Source organism: Podarcis cretensis (genome assembly GCF_951804945.1).
Source record: "Podarcis cretensis genome assembly, chromosome: 11".
Taxonomy (NCBI): Eukaryota; Metazoa; Chordata; class Lepidosauria; order Squamata; family Lacertidae; genus Podarcis; species Podarcis cretensis.
Window position 1 is genome coordinate 47,534,414 of NC_137180.1, and position 19,923 is coordinate 47,554,336.

Here is a 19,923-nt window from a genome sequence, read left to right on the forward strand (position 1 = left end):
TGAATAACATCTGTGTTCTTTCCTTGACTCATACAACCGTTGGCATGCATGTGGTCATGAGACAACAGATCAGAATTTGTGCTTAATAGAAGAATGGAGAGTAACAGGATTGAGAACTTGCTCAGGTACAGCTACATTCTAAGGAGTGGTCACATGATGTCAAATCACCTTTTGAACCTCTGCCTTGTGCCCTGTTAACACATGGCACAAAGCAGAACTGCTTATTAATTTAAAAAAAAACAAAAACACTTAAGGTACATCCCAAGTGGATTTAAGCCCATTTTGTGAACTCCATACCGCCACACCTTTAAAAAAAAAAAAAAACAGGCTCTCTCACCTTGGCAATTGTAGTATTTACAAAGGTGTTAAGACAGGTAGTAGTTTTACATCCTTGCAACATTTCAGTTGCAAAGATGATGAGGGACTTGGGTGCCATGGCCAAGCAAAAGAGTGCAAAGGTATGGACCATATTTGTGCCACCTCAACACAGATCTTCAGGCTGCCTGGCCTCTGACCTGGCCCCCTAATCTCATGGTGCCTGCTGGTGCAATGAGTTCCTTCAGCTGAAATTAAAGGAGCCTGAGAGCTCTACCTAGGAGGGAAACTGTGCTTCTTGGCCTCTATCTACTTGGCTGAAGAGTATCAAAGGAATCTCAATCACTAAAATATTAACTTTGTGAAACGGCAACCTTTGTACCCCTAAACAACCTGGTCAGCATTCCGCTTGCTTCAGTTGAGTGATAACAAACAGCAAGCAAGAAGTAAGCATTCCATCTTGAAGAGAAAACAGGTCTCTAGAAAAATAAATGAAGCTGTTCATTTAATTTTATTTGTTTCTACAAATATTTATAGGTGGCTCCCTCATATAAAATATTCACATGGCATGCAACAAAAGTTGCACACATAATAAAATGCCATAACATACCTAATTATAAAACTGGCGGTGCATCTTGAAGATTTAAAACAAATTGAATAGGCTTGTTTTTCTAGATTAAAATGGGGGCTGTGGGAAGTAGACTATGGGGCAGATGGAAGTGTAGCCTTTGTGGTATTCTGGAGCAAGGAGGGGCTTGTACAGATACTGACATGTCCAGAATCCCTTCCAAATCCCACACTTAGGCTTGGAATTGGTCCGCCTCTGTGCAAAAGCATGTGGATGGCACTGCTGCCGCCATTGATGGTCCTAACCTGAGCATGCAGCTGTCTGGTGCTTAAAACAACTGTGTCCCTTACTCAGTATAGCTACCAGTATGTTGATAGGGTACCTGCCTTGCATCAGATTCCCAGTGCTGTGTAGTAAGAATAGACTGCATAGTAAAACACTGAATTATGTTCTCCATAACACTTGAATCTTAAGGTGCAGGGCTTGAAGTGTCTTGTGAAGGCTTTGGATTGTTTGAGGCTGTATGTTATCAGTTGAAACATCTTCCACAAATGGCTGAACAAGTGACTCTCTGGTCCACTGATGCAGTGCTGTATTGCAGTTTTGCTGTATTGCAAGTCTGCAGAGCGGGGCTACTCAAAAGTAAACATACACCCCAAGACCACAAGCATGGGATGCCAGCATCCCATGCCCTAAATACTTTGAAATACAGCCTCAACTAGAATTTCTAGGAGGTCAAGCTCGGCAAAAGTAACTCTGCCAACACCAGCTGGCATTTCAAAGCTGAACCAAATACGTGTAACAGGAATGAAGGCCAGGTCTCGTGCATATGGACATTGCATAGCTAATAGTGACCTTCCTGGCCTGAAAACTGTAGGTGTCCAAAGGCTTGCAGCTGTTCAATGCCTGTAGAACTAGTCATGTTCAATGCCTGTAGAACTAGTGGAGCCTTTCTGGTGCTGTACCACTGAAAGCCCAACCCACCTACCACATTCAAATAACACTCCCATAGTGTAAAAAACAGTGGGGGGTGGTAGCTAGGGGATAAGAGTTCTCAAGGAGGGTACAGATGACCATTCCATGTTTTAAAATGGTGTAGCTATCCTAGGACTGCGTAATATTATTCCCTGTCCATGACTTCTAAGGAATTGGGATCTGCTGCATTTGTGTACCATAACTTGCAAAGTTTCCCTAAACTAAGGGCTAAAGGTAGCATTCTGAAGAGCCCTAGGGAAGCTTAATGAACTCCCTTGCACAAACCAGAATGAGGTCCCTATACACAGTAATGTGGAACCTCAGTAGCTACTTGAAGCATGTGTCTTGGTGACCGGTTTACTGCTGTTTGATCTCTCCTCTGCAACAGACCCCTGTCTTCAATTCACTTGGAGAAAGCCCCCCCCCCCCTCAGAACCAGCGGAGTCTCAAAAGTGAATGAAAGACAAGATTATAGCTTGCAATGTTTGTGCCTTGGGTAGGTTAGTTGCTTGCTAGCAAATCTGTTAGCATGATGTTATTCTAACAGATGGCAACGAACAGGAGATGGAAGGGCCAGCATCATTGATTCCACCCACGTTCATTCCTATGCAAGCTAATACTAGGCAAAGGCACATGCTTCGTTTGTGCAGCAGAATGTCTGGAGTATCTCCCTTCAGCATATCGGCTGCAGACTGTGATCCACAGTCAAATGAAGTGATTGGCGGATGTGTTTCATAAGAAATACCTTTGAGAACCTCTATTTACCCAGCGGCAGGATGGCGGGGAGTGTGCAAGAGTCCTTGGTCCATGTGTGATGGTCTTAAAGTGCCATGTCCTTTTGTATTGGTGGGGCTAGATTGTACACACATTCCCAGCCTCAACAGGTGTCCCCACTTAATCTAAATTCTACCACTACTGTAAACTCTGAATGGGGCCTGCTAAGCTCCCCAGGTTTGTACCCATATCGTGGATGCAACCATCATTCTGCAAAATGAAGGCGTTTGTTATACGGCATGTCAGGATCTTTGTAACTGAATCACATCAAGTCTTCATGAGTAATTCTTCACTGCATCCTAAACTTATTGTTGAAGGAACATAAGCTCAGTGGCAGAGAACAGAATAATAAAAAAAATTATATGTTGCCCTTCTGACTGGGTGGCTTCCAGAAAAAAATATATAAAAGCAAAAGAATTTTTTTTAAATTTATCTATGTATATGTGTTGCATATATGTATATGTTTTGCGTATAATAGGTTCAGTTTCAGTCACTGTGCAACTCCAGTTCAAAAGGCTCAAGTAACAGATAAGGACCGCCTTCTGTAGTGCTGTGCTGAATAAACAAATAGTCCTGATATAAAGTATCATTTTATTCTTGAAAATTATGCCTTGTAACTCTTCAATGCAACACAGTGGCAACACTGAATTGAATCCCAATTTTTGTCTCCTGAAGGTCAGATTAGTATGCCTGTCCGCTGCTAGCTGGATTCCAGTCACGTTACCAAGTGCCGCATTTGCTCCAGGAGTTGAGACTGGCCTCTCACCATGTCGAACGAAGTGGAAGCAACTAGTGGAAACAGTCCGCCTGCCCAGCAACAGGCACCACCAAAAACACAGCCTTTCAAAAAGGAGAAGAAGAAAGGTAAGGCAGGAGCGGCACCAGGAGGCAGGACAGCTCTGCAGCTCCTAAGGCAGAGGTTGTCAAACTAAGGCCCGCGGGCCAGATACGGCCCACCGGGCTTGCTAATCCAGCCCGCGAACCTAGCGGTCAGTCCCCACGCTAAACAGGCGCGGTGCAGAGGCCTCGCTGCGCGGAGACTGACTTCCGCGGCACGGCTTCTGATTGGCTGTAGGAAGCTCCTGCAGCCAATCAAAAGCCGCGGATGCCTCTGGGTGGGCAGCGACACTGGCACAGTTTCTGATTCAGAAGCCATGGACGCCTCTGGGTGCTGCCCCTTCCTTCCTGCTGAGGCGGCCACGCAGGAGGAAGTGGCCGAGTGGGAAGGAAGTGGCAGCAGCGCAGAGGCTGCCTCTGCCACCCAGGCCAGCGGCATGTGGGTACCAACCATTCCTTTCCCACTAAGGTGGCCAAGCGGAAGAAAGTGGCTGAGCGGCAAGGAAGCAGCAGTGGCATGGGCTCTGTGCCCCGCTGAGACAGAGGACGCTGACGCTGCCAAATAAGAGGCAGCATTGGCTGCAGCGTGAATGCCGTAGGTGGGGGGACCTTTCGGGAGGGGGGGTGCTTTTGGGAGGCAGTGGGTCCGGCCCCCCACAAGGTCTGACGGACAGTGGACCCGCCCCCTCCTGGAAAAGTTTGCTGACCCCTGTTCCTAAGGAGTTGCCAATAATTAAGAGTTGCTGAAAACAAGCAGCAGTTGCTGTGGTAAATACTCGATGACAGGCAATTTAGTCAATTAGTTCTCAACCTTGCAACCTTACATTCACAAAGCCTGTCCATCATTTGATGGGTTAGTACACAAAATCGTGGAGACTCCCACCTGCCCAACTGGTTTTTGATTTAAAAGGAGTCATAAACCAGAGCGTTGAAATAAGCTGACAAGCAGGAGTTTGGCAGAAGGCTGCCACCTAGGGGCTTTGCCTTGGATTGCAAAGTCACAGATGGATCCGTGAGTAAGCAGACAGTGGGCAAGGAATCTGCTGCTAACTCTGGCTCTTTACACCTAAAATGTTTGTGAGTGGATCGACCCTACTCTTACCCAAGAGCATTCCACTGCCAGTGTGGAGATGAAACGATGGTTACACACTGAATGTTGGTATAGCTGATGGTGAAACATAGCACTATATTAAATTGCATTGTTAGGAATGAACAGAGATGCAGGTTCTGATTTTTTAATAGCCTGTGCAGGTCAAACAAAAGCACATGACCATAAAACTGGTTTTTCAGGACCGGAAAAGACAGAAGAATTTCTCTTGGCCAGATTTCAAGGTGATGGTGTAAGATACAAGGCCAAACTGATTGGTATTGATGATGTCCCAGAAGCAAGGGGAGACAAGATGAGTCAGGATTCAATGATGAAGCTGAAGGTGAGTCTGTCGTATTTCCTGCTTCTTCATTTTTTTTTATGGTGCCAGATGATGACTGTAGCTTCATGGGGGCTAGGGATTACTAATGGCATCCTTGCAAAACTGCAGTTCCTAGAAGTTATTTCAGCAATGACAATTATACAACCTTTCCTCAGGTATCTTAAACTAGTGGAGAATGGATCGAAGCACATACCTGCAGGTTGCTTATAGTGCCGATTTAGATAACAATATCTATAAAGTGGCAAAGTCGAAAATTTCAGGTTAAGCGGAAACATTGCTAGAACATTGTGCTGTAGATGGAACTTGCATGCTGTTTTGGGGCTCAGGTTTGTTCCATTTAGCTTCTTAGGCGGAATGCCACCACCTCATGTCAGAATTTTGTTCATTTCCTCCTGCAGAACAACTTCATTAAGACAAATGAGTTCTTGCTTATGTATTGAAACAGTGCTGGTAAATTCCTCCGAGACAGGACTGTTCATAACACTGTCCTCTCACAGTGAAGATAGATAGATAATACTTTATTCAGCTATAAGCCCACAAGGTAAAACAAATCAATAAATAAAATAGCATTTTACATTCTAAAATATCAACTAAAATATTTCAACGCATAATCTCCTTCACATTACTTACAATCTCTAGATGTACCATATTATGGCCTTGAAAATAAAGATGGTGCATAGAGTTTACTAGATTTTTAATAGTCATGCAGCATTCCAAGAAGTCTTTTATATGAAAGAACTGAAATCAGGAATCTGGCAACCTGTAATGTTCTATAAGAGTCAATGTCCTGGAGTAGATAAGCTAGATGTAATTCAGGTGGTTTAGCAACAATTTCCAGAATGATTGAACTCAGAATCCTTGATGCCTTCATGTACTGAATGACCCTCTGAATAACCTCTAGGTGTGGTGGTAATTCCTGGGGGCTGCTTGTCAACAAACACTTTTGAGTTTCTAAGTTTTACTGACCTGGAATGCAAGACAACAGTTGCAAGACAATCCCCCACCCACCCAATCATGCAGTAAATCCTAAAATGTGAGGGAACTGGGGAGCAGTATATAGCTGGTATTCGACTTGGCATTTTCATAACTCAGATATAGGGAAATTCAGATATGCTGAAATGAAGATTGCATTATCCACTGGTCAGTGGCCATGTTGGCTAATGGAGAGTTGGAGTCAAACATCTGGGAGGGAAATGGATTCTCCCTCCCTTACCCTAAGTGATAGCCGTAAGCTGCAATAAGTTTATATTGACAGTACGACTTGAATACCAAAGTGTCTTTGCTGTTCCAATTGTAGGGAATGGCGGTAGCAGCCCGTTCTCAAGGACAGCACAAACAGAAAGTATGGGTGAACATCTCTCTTGCTGGGATCAAAGTCATAGATGAGAAGACAGGGGTAAGTTCAGAGGAGGTCAAGCTTGAATCCATTAGGAGAAACTGTCCATTCTCTCTAAGCAAACAAACAAACAAAAAGAAGTGGTGCCAATCTAACCTAAAACTTGTTGGGGTGAAGAAATTTCTAAAAACACACTGAACCAAACAGCAGCTTTCCCACTGGAAACATTTCAAAGAAATGCAGAAACTGGCCCAGGCCAGTTAAGTTATCCATTTAGTTAATTACCCATCCAGGCGAAGTATCGCATAATGGACCAAACTCTAGTGTCAAACCTCTAGTGTGGGGACTGCTGTAGCTTTTCTAGCAAACCTTGACTCATCTCACAGGTCATTTCAGCCCTATCTAGGAAATTCTGGCTGATGAACTCCAAGTGAAAATTTTAATTGGGGCATTCTGTTTTTCTTGGGCTAAAGGCTATGTAAGAAACAGGCAGCTTCCAGTCCCTACTGGAGTGTATGTGTTTGTGTGTGTGTCAATGAGTTAGTGTTTACTTCTAAGCCGAAGAGTAAAACTTTACCATAAAGCACAAACTACTCCTAACAATCTCTGTGCTATTGTTAGAATCTTCCCAGTTCTGAGATACGGTCCAGAGTTGCACGCCTCATACAGAGAGCCTAAAATATTTGAGCTCTATTGATGCTGACTACTTGGTTGAATGGGGAGTGCTGAAACAAAAGCGATCTGAACTGGCAGCAGTCTTTATGGGGAAGTCAAATTTAAAACATGAACAAGTTGTTCTCATATCAGTGCTCCCTGCTGCACCATAGAACAGGACTAGAATCATGGGCTTGGAAGGTTGACTTTGGACTTGGGGTGGAGGATTCTTGACTTGTGTAAGAGCAGTTCAGTGGGACCAATGACATAAAAGGGTAGTGATCTCTGCTGTAGATCTTTAAACAGAAGAAGAATAGGCACCTGCCGGGGTATGCTCCGCCTCTGGGTTGAGTAAAGGGTGGCCTACAAGACCACCAGTGCAAGGTTTACACATTTTCAAGAGTTAAAAGTCTGGTACCATGTTATCCACTTTGATTCCAGGTTATTGAGCATGAACATCCAGTCAACAAAATATCCTTTATAGCCCGGGATGTGACTGACAACCGTGCCTTTGGCTACGTTTGTGGAGGAGAAGGGCAGCACCAGTTCTTTGCCATCAAAACAGCACAGCAGGTAAAACTTTACATCGTGGGACCAGGGGTGCCGATGTGCTGCTCTTCAAAGTAGCATTCTGGGTGCATGTTCAATGCTGCACAGTACAAAATTGCAAATGGAAGCTGTCGCTATCTACTTAAATTGCAGGATTGACAAAATTTTCAAGTGTGGTTAAAACTGGGGAATCGGTTGCCACAAGTGTTTTGGCCACCAACTTGGAAGCTTAGATGTACTGTTAAATTGCTTATCTCTGAGGCTTGGCATTTGCTACATATCAAATAGGTTGCAGGGGTTAGAGAAATGTTGAGCAGGACCAGTGTGGTGTAGTGGTTAGGGACTAAGACCTGGGAGACCAGGGTTTAAATCCCCACTTGGTCATGAAGCTCATTGGGGAACCATGGGCCAATCACCAACTCTCAGCCTGTTTGGGCATTTGTTGTTGTTTAGTCATTTAGTCATGTCCGACTCTTCATGACCCCATGGACCAGAGCACGCCAGGCACTCCTTTCTTCCACTGCCTCCCGCAGTTTGGTCAGACTCATGCTGGTAGCTTCGAGAACACTGTCCAACCATCTCGTCCTCTGTCGTCCCCTTCTCCTTGTGCCCTCAATCTTTCCCAACATCAGGGTCTTTTCCAGGGAGTCTTCTCTTCTCATGAGGTGGCCAAAGTATTAGAGCCTCAGCTTCAGGATCTGTCCTTCCAGTGAGCACTCAGGGCTGATTTCCTTCAGAATGGATAGATTTGATCTTCTTGCAGTCCATGGGACTCTCAAGAGTCTCCTCCAGCACCATAATTCAAAAGCATCAATTCTTTGGTGATCAGCCTTCTTTATGGTCCAGCTCTCATTGCCATACATCACTACAGGGCGAACCATAGCTTTAACTATATGGATCTTTGTCAGCAAGGTGATGTCTCTGCTTTTTAAGGTGCTATCTAGGTTTGTCATCGCTTTTCTCCCAAGAAGAAGGCATCTTTTAATTTTGTGACTGCTATCACCAACTGCAGTGATCATGGAGCCCAAGAAAGTAAAATCTAGGGAATTCTAATCACAGCAGGGAAATGGAACACTGGGAGAAAATGCCACTAGTATAGGCCTTGAATTCTGTTCCTTGAATTCTATTCCACTCCATTTGGAAATGAGCTGAATTGTGAATTCCGCCACAAAGTGGAAATCTAAGTCCTGTCCATTCACTCACTCACTGCCTGTTACTCTCTTCTAGGCTGAACCTCTAGTAGTAGATTTGAAGGATCTATTCCAAGTAATCTATAACATGAAGAAAAAAGAAGAGGGTGACAAGCGAAAGGTAATGCTGCCTGTTGTTAAGTTTTCAGATTTTTATGCTGCTCAGTAGCCATACCTAAGATAAATGAAACCTGCTATTGATCTAAAGTGGCAGTGACTGAACCATGAACTTGGTTGATCTAAGATAAATCTGACACGGCTGGAAGGAGCCTGTCTAAACTTGGCAATACTACTTACTCCCAGATAAGTCCACTCTTCAAGTACAAAAGATCAGTCAACAAGGTCATGGGGTAAAAAGGAAAATGAATTCATCTATTTGGGTTGGAAGATCTGTTCCAGGGTGAGGGTGTTAAAAAGGAAGTAGGAAACAAGGTCAGCAACCCTAAAAGTATCAGTCTAGCCTGAAGGAAATTGAGCACAGGTTAAAGGACAGACTAGGAAGCTTGGAGGTTCCTCAGTCTGCTCCTTCCCATGCAGACAGAGCTGTAGAACATACCTTGCACCAAGCAGATCCCATCCATAAGTTGTGCATGCTCTAGTTCAGGTAGCAGGTGATGGGGCAGACATTGGCCTTGGACAGTGTCTGGGCAACTGCTGACTTCAGAGAAAGGTAAAGGTACCCCTGCCCGTACGGGCCAGTCATGTCTGACTCTAGGGTTGTGCGCTCATCTCACTTAAGAGGCCGGGAGCCAGTGCTGTCCGGAGACACTTCCGGGTCACGTGGCCAGCGTGACGAAGCTGCTCTGGCAAGCCAGCACCAGTGCAGCACACGGAAACGCTGTTTACCTTCCCACTATAAAGCGGTACCTATTTATCTACTTGCACTTAGGGGTGCTTTCGAACTACTAGGTGGGCAGGAGCTGGGACCGAAAGACGGGAGCTCACCCCGCCGCGGGGATTCGAACTGCCGACCATACGATCGGCAAGTCCTAGGCACTGAGGTTTTACCCACAGTGCCACCCGTGTCCTGCCCATCAGTGTAGACATGGACAAATATATAAATCTTTCTATAAATGTTGATGGCGTGATGTCTTCTTTTTTTTCAGAACGAAGAGGCCAATAAACCTGTTGAGGTAATAAACAAATAAGTCTTTAGGCCTGAAAATCAAATGCAATTGCCTGTTAGACTTTTAAGTACATTTGCTGCTTAATGTGTGAAAATGGGGAAAGCTTATTCTTATTGAGTATCTGAGACCAAAACACACACTCACTCTCTCACTCTCTCACTCCCTCCCCCCGCCCCATCTCCTTTGTTCCAGAATGGCAGTGATGAAACAGCTACTGAACGAGCCGACAAAATAAAGCTGGTATGTGATTCCTTTTTTCTTCTGTATCATGCCTCCCCCTCCCCCCCAGGCACTGACCAGCCCTGGTTGACAAAATAGTGGCCTCTTCTGCTTTGAGACCACACCCAAGGTTTCAAGAGAGGTTTCACAGATGAGCAGCCAGTTGATTGACTGAGCAAACTGAACTTCAGAGAAGTAGACCACAGAGACTTAGGCTTCCAAGCATGCTCTTCGTTAGACTCAAATGACCTTGCAGGCTGAGGTGTATGATAGATTTTAATTTTCTGACCATTTTGTTCTTAAAGGGTATGGAGCAGATGGATCTGTTTGGAGACATGTCTACTCCACCTGACCTGAACAGCCCCTCAGTGAGTAGAATTGGCTTTGTACTGTTGCTAGCTTTTTAAATGACCTAATGGTAGGAGGAATCTTCTAAGAACTGGCCTGTCTTGGATGCTTAGGGGTGGTTTCAGATGAGCAGTTGACTACCTACCCATATGATTGAACTTTTCCAGATAGAAATGTGAACACAGTCCCACCCCCAAGAGTAAGGTGCTTGAAATTAGGCCCATTGGCCATTTGTACCTATTAGGAATTGCCATGTTGGCAAGATGGCATTGGCTTAGTAGAGGGGTAGCTAAAATGGTGCCCTTCAACTCCCATCATCCCTGACCATTGGCCATGCTCACTGCAACTGGTGGGGAGTATCTGGAGGGCACCATGCATGTTACCTTAGCTTAGTGGAAGAGAATATGCTTTAGAGATTGGCTCAGCCATACTAAATGCACTATTCAGGGATTCGAACACTGCCACCAGAATCAAAGCTGTGAATCAGTATTTTCAAATCCATGTAGCTGGATGCATTGGGACAGGGAATATATGCAAAAGTACAATGTGCTTCTCTATGATATTCCGAGCAAGGGTTGAGAAGGAAACTAGAAGTACGAAGCACTGGGAATCCTGGTTGGATTTCTGTGACCACAATTTCCGCCATGTTCAGGCTTCCTAGTCAGATGCCTTTGGGAAGATTGCAGCTCTTGGGAGCAAGTACTTGTGGTTTTTCCAGACAGGCCACCATGGCATTAGGGGTCCTATCCATGAGGAGGAGGAAGTTGATATCTGGGGATACCCCCTGGGCTGAACCTAAATACAAAGGTAGGCCCATGGGGTTGGCCAAGAGCAGACTGAGGTTAGTGGTTCCCATTTGCCCTAATGAACCAGACTCCACTCAACATTGTGTAAGCATTCTTCCTTTACCACAATTTCAAAATTGATGCTCCTGATCTTCAAATCTCCTGGTTGATTGTCCAATAAGTGCACAAAATTCACTATAGGGTTACCTATCAAATTCAAGGGCACGGGAGTGTGTAGGTGATAGGTTTCTTATTTTAAGAATTGCTGGAGTCCATTGCCATTCTGCTTGCTCTGTGATTTTTAATAAGCACATGAGACTCTCTTGCACATTGTCTACAGTGTCTCTTCTGCTAATCAGTCTTCTCTCTCAAACCTAATAGGAGGAGGATAAAGAGATCCTGTTAGTGGATTTAAATTCTGAAATTGAGGCCCCTCCGACTTCTCTCAAAGAGGAGGATATTTTCTTGAATGACATCGCGCCTCCCCTACCACTGTCCAAGCTGCAGCCACCTTTCTTGCCTGACAATGCTTTCTCTGCAAATCTCAGCTTCTTCCCCACCCCAAATCCTGACCCTTTCAGGGATGACCCTTTCACGCAACCCGACCAATTGGCGCAGCCCCCAATCGATTCTTCTCTGAAGCCTCCCAGCCAGAAGATGGGAAGTGTTGTGACTAGCCCCATGGGGAGCAGTGGTATGAATGGGGATGTAGACTACTTTGGGCAAGAGTTTGACCAGATCTCCAACCGAACTGGCAAGCAGGAAATGCCGGCCAGCCAGTGGCTGCTTGAGAGTAAGCCTTCCCAACTAGCCGCGAGGACTCCAAATGGGGTGCCGGAGAGAGAACAGAACGGCTTCCCTGCCACATCCCCAGTAAATGTCTTTCTGGAGAGCTCTTCCAAAGGATTACCGGTGCAAAATGGATTACGGCTAGACTCCGATAGCAACGGCCAATTGATGTCGCATGACTCTATTACGATTAGCCCACCTCCCCAAAGCACCAAGCCAGGAAGAGGAAGGAGGACTGTTAAGGTGAACAATGGTGCATGCACAGAGTGGTGACATGCATGTTTTCCTACTTGGACTAGGTGAAGGGATTTCCCTCCCCCTTCCTCAACAAAACCTCTGCTGGCAGAGAACTAGCTTGCCTTCGGTCCTCTTATAAGCTGTCGGTCATAGCCATAGCAAACCTTAAACTCTGTGGCTTGGCTTTCTGTGTACATCAATCATTCTTTCTAATCCTAACTTTCCTCTCTCCTCCTAATGCTGCCATGTCTCTGTAGCTCTGGTAAGTAAGATGCTTAAACTCCTAATGCATGTGTTGAATGTAGTTTTGGGGAGATCACTGGTGTAGTTCAGTAACAAGGTGTCAAGGTATTGCATCAGCCTTGCATAAAATATCTCTATTTGGCTGCAGCCCTTCTTGGTTGCTACCATACAGAATTGACAAGAGACTATTGTTGATCAAAGGTGGGTAACTTGCTGCCCTCCAGAAGTCGCTGGACTACAAAACCCATTGTCCCTGACTGTTGACCATGCTGGCTGGGCCTGATGGGTACTGGAGTCTAAAACGTCAGGTTCTCCATCTCTGCTGTAGATGGGAGCCCACACTCACCTTTAATAATAATTGATTTAACTTAGATGCACGCTATAGGATTCTTCAGCCATTCAGCCTATAGGACAGTTTGGTGGGGTTGTAGTGCTTGTAATAGCAATCTGGGCAATGTTTAACTTCCTGTACATATATAACCATTATGCCTGATGTGTCTTCCCCACCAACACATTTCCAGGGTTCAGCCAGTAGTGACCTGTTTGGCTCAGGCATCTTTGCTCCTGCAACAAGCACTCTGACAACTGCAGTGCCGCCTCCACCTGCACAGACCAATCCTCTAGACCTCTTCAACACTAGTGCTCCTGTAGCAGCACCTATGCCTGTACTAGGTTAGTGAAGTCTGTTCTTTCCTTGAGGCAGGGATGGGGAATCCTGTTCTTGGACTACAAGTCCCATGAGCACCAGTCAGTGTGGCCAATGGGTTGTGGGGTTGTGCTCCCAACATCTGCAAGGCCATGTTGATGGATCTGTGTGTACCTTCATTGCAAAGCAATTTAATGTCTACAGTTTTCTGGGAATTTCAAGTGGGCAGAACACTGTAGCTGCTCAGGCGCTAATAATAATAATAATAATAATAATAATAATAATTAATAATTTATTTATACCCCGCCCATCTGGCTGGGCTTCCGCAGCCACTCTGGGTGGCTTCCAAAAAAAATATTAAAATACTGTAATACATCAAACAGGTTTGCAGGTGTCCCATCTGATTGGCCACTGTGAGAAGTATGCTGGCCTAGATAGGCCTATGCCCTGATCTAGCGGGGCTCTTGTGTCCTTAATACAGATAAATATAAACTTTGTGCTGGTATGTACAATAATAATAATTTATTACTTATACCCTGCCCATCTGGCCAGGTATCCCAGACACTCTGGATGGCTCCAAACAGAATATTAAAAACACAATAAAACATCAAACATTTTAAACTTCCCTAAGCTTCAGATCCTGAAGCTGAGGCTCTAATACTTTGGCCACCTCTTGAGAAGAGAAGACTCCCTGGAAAAGACCCTGATGTTGGGAAAGATGGAGGGCACAAGGAGAAGGGGACGACAGAGGACGAGATGGTTGGACAGTGTTCTCGAAGCTACCAGCATGAGTTTGACCAAACTGCGGGAGGCAGTGGAAAATAGGAGTGCCTGGCGTGCTCTGGTCCATGGGGTCACAAAGAGGCAGACACAGCTAAACTAACAACAAAGCAGAGCTGCCTTCAGATGTCTTATAAAAGTCATGTAGTTGTTTATTTCCTTGACATCTGATGGGAGGGCCTTCCACAGGTTAGGTACCACCACTGAGAAGGACCTCTGCATGGTTCCCTGTAACCTCACTTCTCTCAGGTAGAGAACCAACAGAAGGCCCTCAGAGCTGGACCTCAGTGTCTGGGCTGAACGATGGGGGTGGATACGCTCCTTCAGGTATACTGGGCCGAGGCTGTTTAGGGCTTTAAAGGTCAGCACCAACACTTTGAATTGTGCTCGGAAACGTACTTTTTTTTGTCAACTAAGGTGTTTGTGGAGTTGCCTGATGAGAGAGCAGCATAACTTAATCGATGTGTGGGCTTTTTCTCCCCAGGTGGCCTTCCCACAACTGCTTCTCCAACACCAGCCTGGGGTCCCCAACCTGCAATCTTCAACCAGCCTTCTTCAGCCTTTCCTGGATCTGTTCTGGGTGTTCAGCCAGCAAGTTTCACTCAGCCTCTTGGCTTTGACGCTGCTCCACAAGCTCCCAGCTGGAGTCAGCCACCATTGTCCTTGGGAGCCCCGATCCAGGCTCCAGCTCCAGATCTCTGGGGTCAGCCTGTACGGGGTCCTCCTCCTAATGCGTGGGTCCAGCCCTCCAGCACTGGCAACCCTTTCCAGCCCGCCATATTCCCACCTCCGCTCGCATCCCAGGGCCCCTCTCTGTTGCCTGCTAGAAGCCCCCCTCAGTTGCCTCCCAGAACTGCACCTCAGAAGGAGTTGCCCAAGAAGGAAAGCGACGCCTTCACTGCTTTGGATCCACTCGGTGATAAGGAAATAAAGGATGTAAAAGCCATGTTCAAAGACTTCCAGCTGGCGAAACTGCCCGCCGTGCCTGCGAGGAGGGCAGAGCAGCAGCAACAACAAGGTCTGTCGGAAGCTTCTGGAGCCTTTGCCAGTTATTTCAGTAACAAAGTGGGGGTTCCTCAAGAGTTGGCTGACCACGATGACTTTGAAGCTAGCTGGCTGGCTACAAAAACTGGTGGTAAATCTGCTATATTCCTTGAGGGAACCTTTAAAGAAGTGACCTTTCTCCTCCCCTCACAGAATACGCATACAGTGGAATCTCGGTTGTCGAACGTAATCCGTTCCAGAAGACCGTTCTACTTCTGAAACGTCTGACAACCGAGGCGCAAAGGGCTGTTGGGAATTTCCATTGAGAAAATTGAAAAACATGCAGCAGAAGTTGTTTGGCTTCCAAGGCATGTTCGAAAACGGAAGCATTTACTTCCAGATTTTCGGCATTCGGCTTCCCAAACGTTTGGCTTCTGAGGTGCTCAAAAACCAAGGTTCCACTGTATTTTAGTGGACATGATGCATATTTTTAAGTAGTCTCTGGGGCAGGTGGATGTGTGCTTTAACCTGGGATGGGCAGATGGTTAACATCATCTTTTTAGGCTTGTGGGCATGTTTGAAAACTAGAGGAACAATTGTGGGTGCCATGCTACACCACAACTGAAGTAGAAAGCTTGCTTCAGTGACTAATTTCAGGGTGATGATGGTAAGAGGACTTTATGGGCCCCAGAGAAGGCCTCTGTGGGCACAGTCCGTCCCCCCCCCCCAGGTGCCATATTGGCTGTGTAAACTAAATGGTGATGTACACTGATACACCTGCAATGTGTGCCCTCAGCAGAAAAACATAGCACTTGGTGCCAAGTGTGGCTGTGTTTGCTGTGTTATGTGAAATGGGTGGCTTACAGTGTCTTGTGGTTTAAAAATAAGTCTGTTCTGCATTGCAGTGCCACCAAATCCTGTTCTCAGGCCAAACGCTGTGCCAACTGCCAAGCCTGCTGAAGACCTATTTGAAAACCCTTTCAAGACAGACCCTTTCGCTGTTCCATCGCTAAACTCGGTAAGTGGCGGAGCAAACTCCACTTCTATCTATCCATGGCTGTACTTCTGTTGGCTGTAAATTATGGACCACTTCTTTCTCCAGAGTTGAAGCACCCCTGGGGTCCTATTGCCTTCTAATGAAAGCTGGCATTGTCCCCAGTTAACCCAAGTGCAGGTGGCAGGTGATCAAAGGTGTTTATAGTGTAGCTTAAAGCTGGCAGTCTGTACAGATAAGAGTGTGTTAACACCAACCACTATGGCTTATTCATTGAAGGCTCCATGCATATTTTTTTTTTTTAAAAAAAAAAAGAGGATAGATGTAAGAATAATCAAGCACCCTTCGACCCGTGGTTAGAATGGAAGGCATACTCAAGCAACATGCTTGTTAGCCAACAGCCAGCAGACTGCACTGATCCTTGACCAACATAATTGGCAGGGGTTGTATGTTTGCATAATTCAGTGGCATGAGCAACACTTTGCTGTAAGACCAAACCACCATAGTATATGGTGTCATATTGGAAGCACTGTGCATTCTTTTTCCTCCGCCACCTCCCCTATCTCTCTCTCTCTCTGTGTGTGTATACACACACACACACACACACAACACAATACCCAACAGGCCCTTCACCTTGGAGGGTGTGGGCTCTCTCTCTCTCTCTCTCTCTGTGTGTGTGTACATACACACACACACACACACACACACACACAGACACAGACACAGACAGACAGACAATAACACAATACCCAACACCCAGTTTCTGAAGGTGCCTTGAACGGAACTGTTGCATGCATCGCCCGTCACCTGCAAGAGATCTGTACTCTAGATATTGTAGCTGGTGATGGGGGTTGATGTCCCAACCACAACTCTCACTTAAGAAGCATGAGCTGCCTCTGAGCAAGCTGCTGCAACCTTGCTGGATGTGAGAAGCTTAGATCCTGCAGATCAAACAAGATATTTGCCAACTCGACACAACTGGCAAGCATAGGGTATTCAAGTATTTGCAACTTGCCTGCAAAAAGACTTCCCAATTGTGCATAAATAAAGCAGTCTCCTCCTTTCTAGACTGCCGTACCAAACCAGCTGGCTTCTGCTCCATTTGGCGATCCTTTTGGAAACCCGTTTGCGTAAGCTTGATAGGTAAGTGTCTCTTAGAGGGGTGGCTGTTGATCCTGAACCTGACTCGATCTAAAAAAGGCAAAACGGGGGCCATGCTAGGAGGTAAGAGGCAACTGTGTGGAGAGTCAATGTGGGTTAGTGGTTAAGAGTCTTGAGCTAGGATCTGGGAGACCAGGATTCAAACCACCACAATTGGTGTTGTGTCATTTAGGGCTTTATAAAAGTTGGGACTGTGAGCTCCTTACATTGCACACAGATGTGAACAGGCTACCAAAGTCACAACTCTGGCTGTACCAATGGACATTCTAGTGGTTGAGTCCTGCACTAAGGGGCAGTCCCAAAGCATGATAGAAAACCAGCTGTGAGGTCATCGGAGCATGGAGCTATGGTTTAGGTTACATCCACAAATGGTGGTAGCAGGCAAGCTGGTAAAGGATCAAGAAGCACCCAGAACAAAATATGCATACTGCATAAACCTTGCCCAGAGCAGGATGGACACCAGTTTTGGCCCTTAATGTTGCTCAGTATAGATATGGTGCTAAGGAAGGAGATGGCTATTAGCGCAAAAGATCTGGTTCGCATGTGAATGGTCTTTGGTTCAGTCCCCAGCATCTTTATGTAGGCATGGAAAAGATTCCTTCCTGGAAACCTAGAGGGCAGCTGCCAGACTGTGTAGAATATACTGCAGTATCTGGACCAATGGATTATTATTATTAATATTAATAAATAAATAAATAATAAATAATTATTAATAATTAATTTATTTATACCCTGCCCATCTGGCTGGGTTTCCCCAGCCACTCTGGGGAACAGAATATTAAAAACATGATAAAACCTCAAACTTCCCTAAACAGGGCTGCCTTCAGATGTCTTCTAAAAGTCAGATAGTTGTTTATTTCCTTGACATCTGGTGGGAGGACGTTCCATAGGGCGGGCGCCACTACCGAGAAGGCCCTCTGCCTGGTTCCCTGTAACCTCACTTCTCGCAGTGAGGGAACCGCCAGAAGGCCCTCGGAGCTGAATGATGGGGGTGGAGATGCTCCTTCAGGTATACTGGACCGAGGCCGTTTAGGGCTTTCAAGGTCAGCACCAACACTTTGAATTGTGCTCGGAAACATACTGGGAGCCAATGTAGGTCTTTCAGGACCGGTGTTATATGGTCTCGGCAACCACGCCCAGTCACCAGTCCAGCTGCTTAAGTAGCTACCTACATACCAGGTACAGTTACAACAACATTCAGTGCTATCTTCATACCAGCCATTTACAGGACTACCATATTCTGAGCCACATAGTGAAAAAAAAGTGATGGTAAAGATTGACTTTTTGCATGCTGCTGCTGCTATATCTCCTCCCGTTTGTACACCCCATTCTTAACCCATTACTTTTCAGTAGTTCCACACAGCAAACCCCAAGAGAGCAAGTTTCGTGTGACTCAGCCCAGTAGTGCTAACCATCTCCCTCTTGTTCTCTTGACCCAGGAATGAGTGCAAACCAGCAGAGGAATAACTGGACTGCCCATGGTGCAAGGATGTGATGAATAACTGGATACCCTCCCCTGTTACTGTCTTCACTCTGCATGCATTATCTGCCTCATTCGCCATCCACTTTTGGATTGCAGTACGGTGCAGTGAGTCCTTGGATTGTAGCCATCGAAAGCCGAGGAAGGAATCTGCCAGAGACCAAACTGGAATTGGGTGGCGAACTTCAGCCCAAGTGGATTTAACTGAACACTGTGGTGTCTCCTAGGCCTTCAGCCAAGTTCACATTTTGTCAAGGCTTGGATGAACCTTGGCTGTAAATGGGGCTTTTACTGAACTTCCTTCTAGGATGAGAAACTGCACAGACTAGTATTCACCTCCACACAAGGGGAAAGAACCGGGATATGAATTCGCAGCACTGAGTCACCTAGAACATAAAAATGGTCTCTTGTACGTCTCCCAGCCTTAACTGCAAGCTTTAAAACTGGACAGAACTCATTTTCACACGCCTCCAGCAATGTCAAAGTGAAAGCATGTTTGAATTGTTATGAAGATCATTCAAAACCATCTTTGACTTGTAATGGGGAGGTTCCAAAAGTGTAATGACTGACCCTTAATGTCCATGCAGGCTGGCTGTGGTCATAGCCGAGAGACACACAAGCAACACCTTGGAAGTGATTTTTTTTTTTAATGCATCTAGTGTGTTGACCATTAACCCTCTAGCAAGATTCTTCAAACCAGGGTTGAAAAAGGATGGATGCAGAAATAGATGGGTGTCCTTTAAAGAAGGGGGTGGGTCCTGTGAATGTACTATCACTTGTAAAAATTGAAAAGCAACTGTACTTGGAGCAAGCAAAAATTGCAATCATGGCAATCAAGGTATAGTATAGCTAGAATTCTATGCAGAGTGATAATACATTAAAACAAGGGGCTTAATAACAAACTGAGCAGAACTGATGCAAGAGCATTGTGTGTGTCTCCTTTACAGCATTTATCAGCGCAAACTTGAAAATGGTATCCATGTTTAAATGGCTAGATAAATGCATAATGGGAGATCTGCTTTCTAGTAAACACTTTGTCTGTAGTGACCTGTTCTGCCGGTGAGTTATGCAAACTGCTCTGTACATATTCTACTGCACTTTTCCTGTAATGCAAAACAAAGCTATCAATTTATATGTATTTGTCTCTGACTGGAAATGTAGGAATTTTTGGATTGTGTTACATTGTAAAAAGTAGTCAAATACTCTGACAATTAAATGTAACTTCATTTCAAAAGCGGCCTCTTCCTCTAGGAGTTTGGTGAAAACTTTTAACGTGGTTTTCCAGAAGCAGGGCACTTTGCTTTCATATGATAGTAGTTATATTTGGGTAACCTGAGTCTAAGTCATTGAACAGGTGTGTAAAAGCATTTGTAACTAGAAGCTTATAAAAGCCCTGGGTCCTTGAATCACCTAGAATGTACACCCACATTGATAGAGTACTGCTTCCCTCAGTGCACTGGTATGCAACTTAAGTGGGTACAGGGTGTCAAATCATAAGCCAA

General features: G+C 45.4%; 1 protein-coding gene across 3 annotated transcripts in view; it reads left to right on the top strand.

The window, feature by feature from the left end:
- DAB2 (DAB adaptor protein 2) overlaps window positions 1-19,659 on the top strand; it is a 33,865-nt gene extending 14,206 nt beyond the window's left edge. The window contains exons 2-15 of one of the 3 annotated variants that reach the window (XM_079994821.1): window positions 3,308-3,496; window positions 4,760-4,899; window positions 6,197-6,295; window positions 7,331-7,462; window positions 8,666-8,749; window positions 9,735-9,761; window positions 9,948-9,995; window positions 10,280-10,342; window positions 11,489-12,139; window positions 12,898-13,048; window positions 14,287-14,937; window positions 15,692-15,804; window positions 16,849-16,923; window positions 18,381-19,659. In XM_079994821.1, the coding sequence (XP_079850947.1) occupies window positions 3,400-3,496; window positions 4,760-4,899; window positions 6,197-6,295; window positions 7,331-7,462; window positions 8,666-8,749; window positions 9,735-9,761; window positions 9,948-9,995; window positions 10,280-10,342; window positions 11,489-12,139; window positions 12,898-13,048; window positions 14,287-14,937; window positions 15,692-15,804; window positions 16,849-16,914 (2,322 nt within the window). In that variant the 5' untranslated portion in view covers window positions 3,308-3,399 and the 3' untranslated portion in view covers window positions 16,915-16,923; window positions 18,381-19,659. The remainder of the gene's footprint in view (window positions 1-3,307; window positions 3,497-4,759; window positions 4,900-6,196; window positions 6,296-7,330; window positions 7,463-8,665; window positions 8,750-9,734; window positions 9,762-9,947; window positions 9,996-10,279; window positions 10,343-11,488; window positions 12,140-12,897; window positions 13,049-14,286; window positions 14,938-15,691; window positions 15,805-16,848; window positions 16,924-18,380) is intronic. The other 2 variants (XM_079994822.1, XM_079994823.1) reach the window with 2 other exon arrangements.
- The last annotated feature ends 264 nt before the right edge of the window (window positions 19,660-19,923 follow it).